Raw genomic sequence first — 13,962 nt, 5'->3', positions numbered from 1 at the left:
AAGCTTCTATACCTGTCCAGATCAGATTTTTGTTGATTCATTGCATTTTGATTCATTTAAATAATATTTTCCCTAATCTGTCAATCATACCCTTTCTAGGTTCATCATTTTCCAGAATTACAGAATTCCAAGAGAAAATCTACTAAACAGAGTTAGTGATGTAACACCAGAAGGAGAGTATGAAACGTTTTTCACAAACCCACAGCAACTATTAGGTGAGGTTCAACTGTTTTCATCTTCAAGTGCTCTCCTGCAAACTACAGAGGGATGTAATGAGTTTATTCAATAATTGTGCAAGCAGGTAACTGGCTAATCTGATAATGTTAAATTTCACAAAAAAAGTAATTACCTATTTGCTAAGTAGTCAGTTTGATTTCCACTGCAGCCTAATGAAGTCAAGTTAGGAAATTTGCTTAAAATTAAATAAATTGTTCACAAATTATCATAACAGGTTATGTTCTACAAAAAATATTGTAGTTTCATATTTAGCTGCAGTGGTCTCTATATTACTTGGTCTTTTATTGTTACATAATTGAATTCATGTTAGTTTTTCGCTGTGTACAGTTTCTTCCACCATTTTGCTTTAGTTTATGAAACTTTTTTAATCCTATAAAACCTGAATTATGTTAGGCTAGTAACTTTTAACAGAATTACATTACATTTATGTGTAAATCCCAGATGTTTTCTTTTTCATTGAGACAAAAGGAGCAATGAAGCAAGATCAGGACTGAAACTTCCTGGCAGATTAAAACTGTGTGCCCGACCAAGACTCAAACTCGGGACCTTTGCCTTTCGCAGGCAAGTGCTCTACCATCTGAGCTACCGAAGCACGACTCACGCCCGGTACTCACAGCTTTACTTCTGCCAGTATCTCGTCTCCTACCTTCCAAACTTTACAGAAGATCCTTTCTTTCAGGAGTGCTAGTTCTGCAAAGTTCGCAGAAGAGCTTCTGTAAAGTTTGGAAGGTAGGAGACGAGATACTGGCAGAAGTAAAGCTGTGAGTACCGGGCGTGAGTCGTGCTTCGGTAGCTCAGATGGTAGAGCACTTGCCCGCGAAAGGCAAAGGTCTCGAGTTCGAGTCTCGGTCGGACACACAGTTTTAATCTGCCAGGAAGTTTCATATCAGCGCACACTCTGCTGCAGAGTGAAAATCTCATTCTGGAAAGATCAGGACTGCTTTCTTTACTGAAATTTCCTTTCTGGGTTTTAAACTGTGATATCCTTGTGGCAGTTTAGTTATCATATTCGTCAGTTTTTTGTTTCCCATGGTCCACATTTCTTGTTTGCTTAAACTGAAATATTAGCTAAAAACAAAATTTTGAAATGTGTTCTAATCTGCAGAAAAATAAACATTTTCAGTCTTAATGACTTTGTCACGTAAGAAATGTCAGGAAGCAATATGTTTCAGTGGTGGGTGTCTTCAGTGGCTGTCAGATGGCCTGACTGATATCCATTGCTATTGAGGATGAAAGATAGGGAAGTGGTGTGTTCCATAGGTTGTAGCTGTTAAGCTAATTACTGGCTGTGCAAGCTTACATTAACTATATATGTTTCACAAAGTATGACGTGTTTTGAAATTATTTCCATCTTCAGAAATCCAACTGCAAAGGTGGCACAAGGACAAGCATTACTAGATGTGTGCATAACAAGAGAGACTGTGATAATGTGTTGCTTTTGGTAGCTTGGTAGTCATTCATCAGTTTTAATTTTTTTCCTGTAGTCTACATTTTTTTGTGGAACTTGTGTTCCATCTGTGATGTCCTCCTCACCAATGGTACATTAAAGCTTAAGAGATGGTCTCCAATTTTTTTGGAAATGTTTACTATGAAATGCGTAGTTCATGATTTAAAATTAAAGAATGGTGGTTACTGCTAGGTAGCCTGTCATCTCATGTTACGCACACAACTGATAACACACCTTTCCTTCTGTCACCTTTGCAATTGTATTTCTGAAGATGGAAATAATTCCAAAACACGTCACACCTACATTGTGATCAATAAAGTCATTCTTTGCCTGCTGCATGACTATTATACAAGCTATCCAGCTTAACTACAGATCTAGGCATATTTGCAAGAAAGGTCACCATCCTTCCACATAACTTTATGCCACAATTTTATTATATACTTTTCTGTCACATGCCAGCACTAGTTTAGCAGAGGTGGTTTTCCTTTTATGAACTGTAACATCTGCCCTCTCTGAACTGTGTATGAGGTGCCCCTGTCAGCAGTGGTTGTTACAGTGTCAGTGTACCGGACAGAGCAAAGTGTTTGGTTAATGATTTATAATTAAAGAATGGGGGTTACTGTATAAGGAACTCTTAGGAAGCAATGAGGTTTCTGTGTTATTTTTCCAACATTTTTTGATTAAAGACCCAAATGGCTCACTGGTAAAAGGACAGATTAAGTGATTACATGATCTCTGGCATTGCATGCAGCTACTATAGCCAAATACTGACAGTCATCTCCTCATAACTGACCACAGGTGCTCAAGAGTTGCTGTGGAAATCAACAATCTTATTATAAACAATGTAATTTCTTAATACACTCCTCAAAGAATTAGGGGAACATGACTTTGGGCATCTGCCATACTCAATTGAGCAATAATTATTGAGGACTGGGTATGTTACGAAATTATACCTTTACCTTTCACAAATGAAGTGCACAACGAAACATTATTACATCCTTGTTCATTTACATAACAAGAACTGAAATGTTTGACAGGTGCTGAAAACAATGTGCAAACCATCATTCATTCATACTGTCCTGGGTGCTTTCCGTTGGACCTGGAGAGCTTCAGTAATGTGTATGTTCTCCATGAGCCTTTATCACTGCCTTACCCATATGTGGTATGCTCCATATAAATCTGTGGAGGTCACTGTGTGGTATCCATTCACATTCTTCAGTGAGTGTTCTTGGAAAGTCTTCAATGAACAGGAAGACCACAAACAAGTCTGTAAACCATCTCCCATCATGGTTTAGATCAGGAGTTTCCACTGACCAGTCCATTGCTTCAATATCCTGGCTTTGCAGGACAACCCTGGTGATGCCCGCCTCATGGGCCCTGGCATTATCACACATAAGAAGGAACTCGGGGCCACCAACACATGCAGCAGCCACCATGCATTCCAACAGGATCTGTTTAATGTAATGATAGACAGTAAGAGGGACTATAGAACGTGAAGAGCACTCAGTCATCAGAGACACACTGAGAACCCCAGATTCATTACTATCATAAATTTGAAATGCCATCCTGGTCTTACATTTCAGCAGGACAATCCCAACCACAAATGGCTTCTTGTCTTGTGCTTGCCAAAGCCTGCCCTTGCCAGGAAGGTTGCTGTACATCTCCCCAATTGAGAATGTGTGGAGCGTTATGGGCAGGGTCCTCCAACAAGCTAGAGATTTGGACAAGTTAACTTGCCAGTTGGAAAGAAGTTGTCATGATATCCCTCAGGAAGACATCCAACAACTCTTATCAGTCAGTGACAAGCCAAATAAGTGCTTGCACGAGGGCCTGAGGTGGAGCAATACATTATTGACTTCCTCAGTTTGTGAAGCTTTTTCTCTTGAATAAGTCATTCAATCTTTCTGTAATAGTAATCATTTGTTAGTCTGAACATCTACCAATTTCTGTCCAATGTGGATAATTCTTCCATGGTGACTTCCCCCCTCCCCCTTGATTACAAACACGTTTTTGTTATTTCATGTTTGCTCCATTATTTTCCCCCCCTGAAATGTCATGCTTGGTCCTGCAGGTATTGTTTCTTTTCAAATGTAGATTGTTTTGGGAAGTGTTATGTCTAAGCCCTACTATGTTTGTCTTAGTTGTCATGGTGCTAGTAAATGAACGAATCCTTTCAGTATCGAAAACACAATTGGGTGTGAAAGCTTACTCTTCAGTTCTTATTGAACTAGTGTCCTGCATATTCTTCTCCCCCCCCCCCCCATATATATATATATATATATATATATATATATATATATATATATATATATATAGAAGGAAACATTCCACGTGGAAAATATAAAACAAAGATGATGTGACTTACCATACGAAAGCGCTGGCAGGTCGATAGAAACACAAACAGACACATACATACACACAAAATTCAAGCTTTCACAACAAACTGTTGCCTCATCAGGAAAGAGGGAAGGAGAGGGAAAGATGAAAGGAAGTGGGTTTTAAGGGAGAGGGTAAGGAGTCATTCCAATCCCGGGAGCGGAAAGACTTACCTTAGGGGGAAAAAAGGACGGGTATACACTCTCGCTCGCGCGCGCGCGCGCACACACACATATCCATCCACACATATACAGACACAAGCAGACATTTGTCTTTAAATATGTCTGCTTGTGTCTGTATATGTGTGTGTGTGTGTGTGTGCGAGCGTATACCCGTCCTTTTTTTCCCCCTAAGGTAAGTCTTTCCGCTCCCGGGATTGGAATGACTCCTTACCCTCTCCCTTAAAACCCACATCCTTTCGTCTTTCCCTCTCCTTCCCTCTTTCCTGATGAGGCAACAGTTTGTTGCGAAAGCTTGAATTTTGTGTGTATGTTTGTGTCTGTTTGTGTGTCTGTCGACCTGCCAGCACTTTCATTTGGTAAGTCACATCATCTTTGTTTATATATATACACACACACACACACACACACACACACACACACACACACACACACTAGGAATCAAATCAGCTATTTCTGAGAGGGGCTTCACTAAACAAGCATCTTCATCTGGAGAGCGACATGTTGTCTCTGACTTAGTCACAGGCGAGACGCAAGTTTGGCCATATTCATATTAAACTAATGTGTACTGTGCACATACCTGGTTAAAATGTATTCTAATCAGCACATGGTGGAGATGCACTTGATGTATGGACTAACAAATTGCAAAGCGTTGAAGCCAGGCATTTGTACAAAAAGTAAGACCGTTCGAAGAATACGTGAATGGCTTGTGGAAAGAGGTTCTTTTGAGAAAAAGTTATTTCATTGTGGAAGACAAAATAATGTTAGAACACATGATTTAGATGATCGAGTACTTCATCATATTGAAGACAATAATGGCAGCTGTACCAGAGAAATAGCAGAAACTGAGGCTGTGAATCGTGGGATAGTGTGAGAAGTGTTACAAGAGCGACTGATTTATCCACACTAACTTCAAAGAGAGTAAGGTCATATTGAAGCAGATTTGCCATCAAGAAAAACTTTTTGTACTCAGTTACTGGGGATGTGCTGTTACTGGGGATGTGCTTTCAGAAATAACCCTTCTGTCTGCCATAATATCCACTGATGAAGCAAATTTCATAAGTATTGGAGTGCATACTCTATACAACACTCATATATGGGTGAATGAGAATCCCTTTGCAGTTTTGGAAACAAGACAACAACAACAGTTTACCATTAATGTATGGGCTGGCATAATTAGAGAGAGATTAATTGGATCTTTGATTTTCTGTGAAAAACTGACTGGATCATCATACACTGAATTTTTAATGGTACAATTAAATGTTTTGCTGGAAGATGTTCCACTACACTTGTGGTTCATACATGATTCAGCATCATCTCATTTTGTTCTGCAAGCAAGAACAATTGTAAATCAGCATTTCCCAATTAAATGGATAGGTCACAGGGCAACAATATTTTTGCCTGCTCAATGTCCTGATCTTGAGGGGCATTTAAAGAACATTGTGTACTAAAGATTATTGCGAATGTTGACATTGTTCGCATATATGTTCAGGAAGGATTTCAGCAGATACAACTGAGCGAGTAAGACAGGCCATGATGCAGCATTTAGAAACATGTTAGATATCCCTTCTGCCTAATTGCTGCCATTGTTCACCAGTGTGCAAAGCTTTTTTCTGAAGATTTGACAGGAGTAAGATTACAATAAACTTTATAGTTTACTTATCTTTTCTTGTAGTTGTTCTTGTCTAGGGGTCGATTGTTGAAGCTGAAATTCTCACATTTTATGTTCTCACGGTTCAATTGATCTCAATAATTTTGAAGACTGTCGTTGCGGATTTTTTGTTTTTACATTAATTTATTTTGGCGCATTTTAGTATATCACACAGTCTTATGAATTTTCCCATTAACAAATCCGAAATTACATTGTTCAGCAAAAATACAAAAATACGTCCGATCACATCAGAGGCGTGTTTACTACTCCCTCACTCTGCGGAAATAACAATATTCCATAGGGTTTACAATTTTTCTTGGCAAATGAATTTCTATTAAGTTTGATTATTATTTCATAAATGAATCCAGAAGTAAATATAGTAAACAGTACTAGACTGCATAATTAATAATTGAAATTTTAAGTGTGCCAAATATTTCATAATTTCAAATGTTTCTAAAAAAAAAAAGGCAATTTTAACTGTACATTCAGAGCTAGTATCATATCGATTGTAACAACGAAAATAAAGTAATTCCTTTACATAAATTTTAGCTTGTACTATAACATATTGTGTATAAAATTACATAAAATTTTTCAGAAAAACAGCTGAGATAATATTGACTTGTTCAAAATTGGAAAAATGTTACTGATATCGACTACTACTGTTGAGGAAAAGTAATGCTAGAGGAGGATGTCCCTTTACAAGAGCTGATGGTAGACATCTTGAGCATTTGATTTAGCCATCAGAAGACAACATTTTGAAAGAAAATACCTATAGACCCAAGCTGAAAATCTGAAAACAAGAAGACGTAAATATGCAACAACAAAAAAAGTGTCTGTAATTAACAAAGTGTGCACACACGCGCGCGCGCACACACACACACACACACACACACACACACACACACACTCTCTTTTTTGCTTCATTTTTAAGTTCTCTGTCCCCAAGTTTAGCCACATATTAGTTATCATATTGTAATAAGATTCACTATTAATTATTTTGATTTTGACGTCACGAATGACCATGCTACAGCTTATGCAACGTACTGGTTGCGTTATTCTATCTTCATAGGTTGATAACAATGAAACTGATGGTGATAACTAATTTTCTGAATTATATGTTTCTAATGTTCACCACAGTAAGCTTCATTGTTTGGTGAAGTACCATCATTCAATGGAAGTTCATAGTTTTGTAATATTGCAGGTGCATCTTTAGAAAACCTGTCTGCAGGACGAGTTGGTATAATGCAAGAAAGTGCAAATACACTGTGTCACTCTGTCTGTATTGCTGTAAGATACTCGGCAATAAGAAAGCAGTTTGGCCCTGATGAAAATGAGGAACTTCCTATCCTGGAGTACCAGTTGCAGGTTTGTTTGATTCACTGCCAAATTACCTTACTCTTTAGAAAATTTGTACATTTGTGTGTGGAGGTGGACAGTGAGACACAACAAGTAGAGACAGTTGTATAATAATGAAAAAGTATATGTTTCTTGCTTAGGTAAAGCTTGTCAATATTTTCAAGGTAATCTCCAGTAGAATTACAAAGGTAAGCCATGTATGCAGAAAGAAGTTGTATGCATGGAAAGTGCTTGTCATCATATTTCAGAATGATATGAATTCTAAATTTTGCAAAGTAACTGAATGTTGGCACTTGCTGACATGTCCTTATAGTCGCTCCACTGTTCCAGAATTTATCATTAATTGTACACACAGTACGTGTGTGTGTGTGGGGGGGGGGGGGGGGGGGGGGCGTGCGTGCGTGTGTGCGTGCGTGCGTGCGTGGGTGGGTGTGTTCGGGGAAAGAGAGGCGTGTGCGGGGGGGAATCTGTGGGTGTCATATAGCTTAAAAATGGATTTGTCTGAAATCTACCAGTGTTTTCAATCTTTCTTATGTCCCTTTCAATTCCCTAAACAAACACAGCATCCTGGAGCTTATCCAGTCGCCATCTTCACCACATCCGACTCAGGAAGTTTCGAAACCTCCAGCCTATCCACTAAATGAAAATATCATTCTGACATGTAGTAGGTGTGGATAAAAGTGACTAAAAGTTATCACTTCTAGTCTGTTTTAAAAAGTGGAAAATATTTTCAGCCCGGTGCATCCACAGAAAAACACAATGCTCTGAGTTTTTATATATAATACCTAAAAGTAAAGTTTTGAAAGGGAAGGGGAGGGGAGGGGAGGGAGGGTGGAGGCAGGAAACTAGTATGATAGTGACTTAGAGTTATGAAAGTGCTGATGCATGCAATTTTCTTTTTCAGCAGTGGGCATTTGGACGCATGTTCAACTTATGATCAAAGGAACATTTTTGGTTCTTCGTTTCTGAGAGATTATTGTTTGCTGAGTGGTGTACATTAATTTGGTTGTGTGTTATTATTCAATTACAAACACTAATTAAGACCTGAGATTATTAGTGTGTTTATAATAATTGAAAATACTTTATATAAAAAGCTCACTTACTATTTACAGACTCTGTTCTTTTTCAGCAATGGCGTTTGTTGCCCTATGTGTCGGCTGCCTGCGCACTGAAAGTATTTGTTTCGTCTTTCACTGATCAGTATTTGGACTGTGTTGAAGAAAGTAACTCAGGAGGAAAACTTAGGAGACTTGTAAGTAACGCATACTCTAGGAAATTATAATTATGTAATTTAATGTTGCAGGAAGAGACTCCAGAAGTGTGGAAAGATATTAAAGGATAACAAGGAAAACTGTAACTGTGAGAGGAGGAGATACCAGCCAATTCTCATGAGATATAGAATGACATATATTGTTGGAAAGTGTTGAAATTTAGGGTCTCAGACTATTAAGATTATGTCAACAGAATGTTATTTGATAGATAAAAAAAACTACTTGCCAAGTGACAGTAGGAGAACAACCACACACAAAAATGTTTAACTTATTCAAGCTTCCAGAGCCATTGGCTCCTCCTTCCTGCAGAAGAGTTGAAGGGGAAGGAAGAGGAGTGAAGGAAAAGGACTGAACCCCTTTTCCTAAACCCCTCCAGTCCTTTTCCTTCACCTCTCTTCCTCCCCCTTCAAAAACTGTCAAAAAATGATTATTTTCATTGTTAGATTATGTTAACAGATTGATGAGGTCATTTCCAGAGTGGACGCCAAAAGGGGGAAGACTAGCTTCTGATAATTCATGATAGATTTTTCTCAAAAATCATAGTAGGACTCATACTGTACATAATTTGAGTTCCATGTTACGGAAATTAAACATTCTGTTCAGTTTTCACTTGATAATGATAATGATGATGATGATGATGTTACTTTAAAAGATCTTGAAAACAAAGAATTGTGGAGTGTTTTCCTGCGTAAAGTGCTCCAGTATTTCCTGGGTTTCCCTGGCATGGCTGTGTTTATATAATCACTGAGAATGTATTGCAAACATAATTAATTTACAGATAGGTTGTAAGGGAGGCTGACTTATGCTGTTGTTAGCTTATACAGTTTTATGCTTTATTACCTCCAAATTCTGTGCAGAACGCACCTTATAATTATTTGGATAATAGATTTGAAAATATGAGGTGGCTGTTTACATTCCATTTTTAAATGGTTAATCGACTGGAAATTAAGCCTGAGTGAGGTTAACTAAACTAAAAGTGTCTGGTTTTCTGTTAACTATCATAATCCTGTGAGTTCTTCTCAACAAGCTTTAGAAATTTAATCGAAGTGAGTGATGACATCAAATATATCATGAACAGCCATTTTAACATTGCTTGCCTACAGCAAGTCTTTTGATATGGTTGATTTCAGTATGTAACTTACTAAAATAAAATAGCTGAATTTTTCAAATAGTGCAATACTGTAATTCAACAGCATCTCAGAAACAAATGTCGACAAGTCATCTGTGGGTCAGAGAAATCATTATGGAAAAGTTTACTCTGGAGTCCTCCAGGGTTCTGTCCTTGGGCCATTGCTTTTCTCATTGTATATAAATGATATTTCATTTGTGCTTCACCCTTGTAACTACCACTTTTACACTGATGATAGCCAGTTGTACAAAAGTGCCACCCCTAAGAATGTAACTGCTGCTATGTCAGGTATTAATGATGATCTTTGTTCAGTGTCACAATGGGCACAACTCCTGGGTCTTAAAGTAAGAAGTTACAGGTCACCCTCATATCTCACTTAAAATTGATCAGTGGACTTTTTGTGAAACAATCCATCCAACACTTGGGAGGAATAAACTATTGCAGCTTGCAGGAAAAATCTCTCTTCTGCCTACATGCAATCCAAAAATTTAGAAAATTATTTCCACCTCAAACTAAACAAAAATCAGCACAATCTTAAGACTTCTCTAAGCTTTACTACTGTGATGTAGTTCAACACAGAATAAAGAGTGAACGCTTGCATAAGATGTGTGTGCAACATTTGGTTGTTTGTTCATATCAGTTCTTTGTACAGTCAGTTAGGATGGATGCAACCGGATGGGCAATGTGATCTTCACACACTGTTTACCTCATAGGTTTCTTAGTCACTAGTGTCATCAGTACTTCTCACATATCAAGAATCTATGGGTGCAACCACATGATGCCTTTTTTCTGTTCAACTTTGCACATGCTCCGATGTTTCCTACAGTGCAACTATGCCTGTGCAAATGGAGAAAGCACACTGAAATTTATAGATGATTACACACAAAGAAAAGTCATACTGAATGGCATTTCTAAAGATAATTTAAATAAAAATTTGAAATGTGATGCCCAGAGCATCAAGTATAGTCTCTGATCATATCAAATCAAAAGAGGAGCAGCAGCCTACAAACATAGAGGAGGGAGGAGATTAGTGTTTAACGTCCCGTCGACAATGAAGTCATTAGAGATGGAGCATAAGCTCAGGAAGGATGGAGAAGAAAATTGGCTGTACCCTTTCAAAGGTACAATTTGCCTTAAGTGAATGTAGAGAAATTACAGAAAACCTAAATCTGGATGGCCAGACATGGGATTGAACCTTCATCTTCCCGAATGCGAGTCCAGTGTGGTAATCACTGTGCTACCTCACTTTGTTGTGAACTTTTGAAAAGTGAATACAAAAACTATACAAATATTGATATTATGGTAACTTAATAGCACAACAATTTAGGAGCCTAATATCTGAGCAACAGAAAAGATGAGTAGGTGGAGCCCCTTAACAAATTACTGGAAATTAAAATGAAGGATACTGGTGACGCAAAAAAAAAAAAAAAAAAAAGGAAGTTGTGTAAAGACCTTACAAAGTAAAATTCAAATGATGTACTGAAAATCAGGTAGCTGTCGCAGAACATTTGAAACCTCTCTTAAGTATTTCTCAGTTTCAGGAATAATCACACTGAAATGCATTGCTTTAAGAAGCTTGCCACCTAACAAAATTTTATTGCCAGCCTTATCACTGCAGATTACCAAGCATAAAATCTTCAATCTCATTGTACCCTCCTCATGAAACCTGCAAACAAACTGTCACCTGTCATCACAATAAATGCAACACAACTTCCAAGCAAAGAAATGGGTGTGTATCAGACAGCTAACACAGTAAGACAGTATGTGGACATGAGAACACACATTTGTGCATGTTCTTTCTGCTAATTTTTGAACATGTGCTTTTGTTCCTGTGTATCAGCGATTTCACACGTCATACAGACAGAGCCCTAAAAAAAAAAAAAAAAAAAAAAAAAAAGTCAGCAGTCGTAGCACGAATTTGGCTGTCACCCCTTTCATTTCCAAATCTTCTGTCACAATTCACCACCAGGTCACTCCCATCAGCTCCATAATTCTTCAATGGTCCGTTGTCGATCTTCATTGATGATTGCATGAATGTTTCCAACATTTTTATGTATTCAGGCCATAGAAGGGCGACCAGAACAAGGTTTGTTGTCAACCGATATTTTGCCATTTTTGAAATGGGAAAACTACTCAAACACTAGAGTTTTCCGCATAGCATTGTCCGTATACTCAGCTTACCAGTTCTCGAATGTTCAATCTTTGTGCTCCTAGCAGCAAAATGTGGTACTACAAAAGCTCGGCCCACCAAAAAATTAGTTTGGTTTCTTTTGGGTACCCCCTTGCATATCATTATTTCATGTGCCACACAAATTGTAAAGTTAACTCGCTGAGGAAGTCCGGTTAGATGTAAGAGATCATCTGAAGGCCCTAATCTTGCCAGGTGAAAGAAATGTATCAATAAATATGAAATGTGATGTGCAAGAATTGATATCGCATAGTTCTGGTGGCTTATTTTCAAACTAAAATAACAATAGTGTTACCTCAAGATGTTCCAAATGTAGAGTGAACACGTCTAACTGAAGAATTTCTCAATGCGTGGAATGTGATGTCAGTTTGTTATCTGTTCTTCATAAAAGATGCACATGCTCGGCATGCATGTACTGGACGGCAGCAGCATGCAAATTCGTACTCAATTGCAACATCAAATGACCAACTATGGCAGCTAGTATGAATAGTGCAGCACAGCACAAATAAGTAGCATTTCTTCTTCACAAAGCATCAGCCAACAATAAAATTGCTTAATATGAGACCATACAAGGTGTGACAATAAAGTAATGAGACTGATTTTCTTTGCAAGATGTGGCAACCCTGTAGGCTTGCGTAGGCACAATATCTTTGACTTTGGTCTATAAGCTGCTTCTAGTCCAAGCAGCACATCGATGCAACTGCTCAGTCGTGAGTTGTGCTGTAATAAGTTAGCATGTGTTTGTGTCTCTCGTCACGGAAATGGAGCCGCATAATATTGCTCAATGGTATGCCATTTCTTTCTGTGTTAAATTGGGCGAAAATGCGACGACAACTTACGGTACGCTTCAGAAGGCTTTTGGAGAGGTAAAGTCAAGAGCTCAAGTTTTTCGTTGGCGTAAAAAGTTTAGTGAAGGCAGAACAAATGTTGAAGATGAAGACCGCAGTGGACGACCATCAACCTTACAGACGGATGTCAACTTGGCCAGGGTGCATGTACTTGTACAATCTGATTATCCATGAAAATGATTGCAGAAGAACTGAATATCAATCAAGAAATGGTTCGTCTAATAATAACTGAAGATCTTGGTATGAGAAAGATTTGTGCAAAAATTGTCCCCAAAAATCTCACATCACAACAGTGAGAAACATGGAAAAATGTGGCAGCCGATCTGTTAGAACAAACGGAAATCAATCCAGAATTGTTGAGCCGTGTTATCACTGGTGATGAAAGTTGTTTTTTTTTTTTCAGTATGATCCAGAGACAAAACGCCAAAGTTCACAATGGTGCTCAAAGGGATCATCCAGACCACAAAAAGCTCGCATGTCAAAGTCAAAAGTGAAATGCATGCTGGATTCCAAGGGAATTGTTCATAAAGAGTGGGTGCCTCCGGACAAACATTTAACTAATATTACTCCAAAGAAATTTTAGAAAGATTTCGTAAAAGTGTTCTTTGTGTCCGTGCCAACATTGCTGATAATTGGATTTGGCATCATGATAATGCGCCATCCCATACTGCTCTGACAGTACAGCAATTTTTAACCTCAAAACAAATTTCAGTGCTACCACAGCCACCTTATTCATCAGATATCGCTCTGTGCGACTTTTTTCTATTTCCAAAAGTCAAAACGGAAGTCAAGGGACACCATTTTCAAACAACACAAGATGTCCAAAAAGCTGTGACAAGGGTCTTGGAGGATATTGCAGAAGATGAGTTCCAGAAATGATACCATCAATGGCAGAAGCACTGGAAAAAGTGTGTGGAATCAGAAGGGAACTACTGTGAAGGAGACAACACTAAACTTGACTAAAACAGTAAACAACTTTTTTTTTTTCCTTTTTTTTTTTTCTTCACATCAGTCTCATTACTTTATTGTCGCACCTCGTAGTTTCTCCCTGTGTATACAGTGTTCAAATAAATTATGAGATTATAGCTGAGTGACATCATCAACAACCACCAATGTTTCGACAGGACCACACCCTACCATTTTCAAGGAAAAACTGCAGCAAGTAAGCGCTGTGCAAATCAATTTAAAACCTTGGTTTTCAGAGGAACTCCATAAAAATAGCACACACACACACACACACACACACACACACACACACACACACGCACGGTAAACACTAG

At 38.2% G+C, this 13,962-nt stretch overlaps 1 protein-coding gene across 2 annotated transcripts in view; it reads left to right on the top strand.

Annotated features, from left to right (window-relative positions):
* The window catches only part of LOC124787515 (peroxisomal acyl-coenzyme A oxidase 3), a 187,228-nt gene that overhangs the window by 158,855 nt on the left and 14,411 nt on the right, over positions 1-13,962 (top strand). For both annotated transcript variants that reach the window (XM_047254345.1, XM_047254346.1), the window contains exons 7-9: positions 100-215; positions 7,092-7,255; positions 8,376-8,498. In XM_047254345.1, coding sequence (XP_047110301.1) covers positions 100-215; positions 7,092-7,255; positions 8,376-8,498 — 403 coding nt within the window. The remainder of the gene's footprint in view (positions 1-99; positions 216-7,091; positions 7,256-8,375; positions 8,499-13,962) is intronic.

This window comes from Schistocerca piceifrons, chromosome 1 (genome assembly GCF_021461385.2).
Source record: "Schistocerca piceifrons isolate TAMUIC-IGC-003096 chromosome 1, iqSchPice1.1, whole genome shotgun sequence".
In the NCBI taxonomy this organism is placed as follows: Eukaryota; Metazoa; Arthropoda; class Insecta; order Orthoptera; family Acrididae; genus Schistocerca; species Schistocerca piceifrons.
The sequence above is the reverse complement of the archived record's forward strand: the minus strand, read 5'-3'. Positions and strand labels throughout refer to the sequence as shown.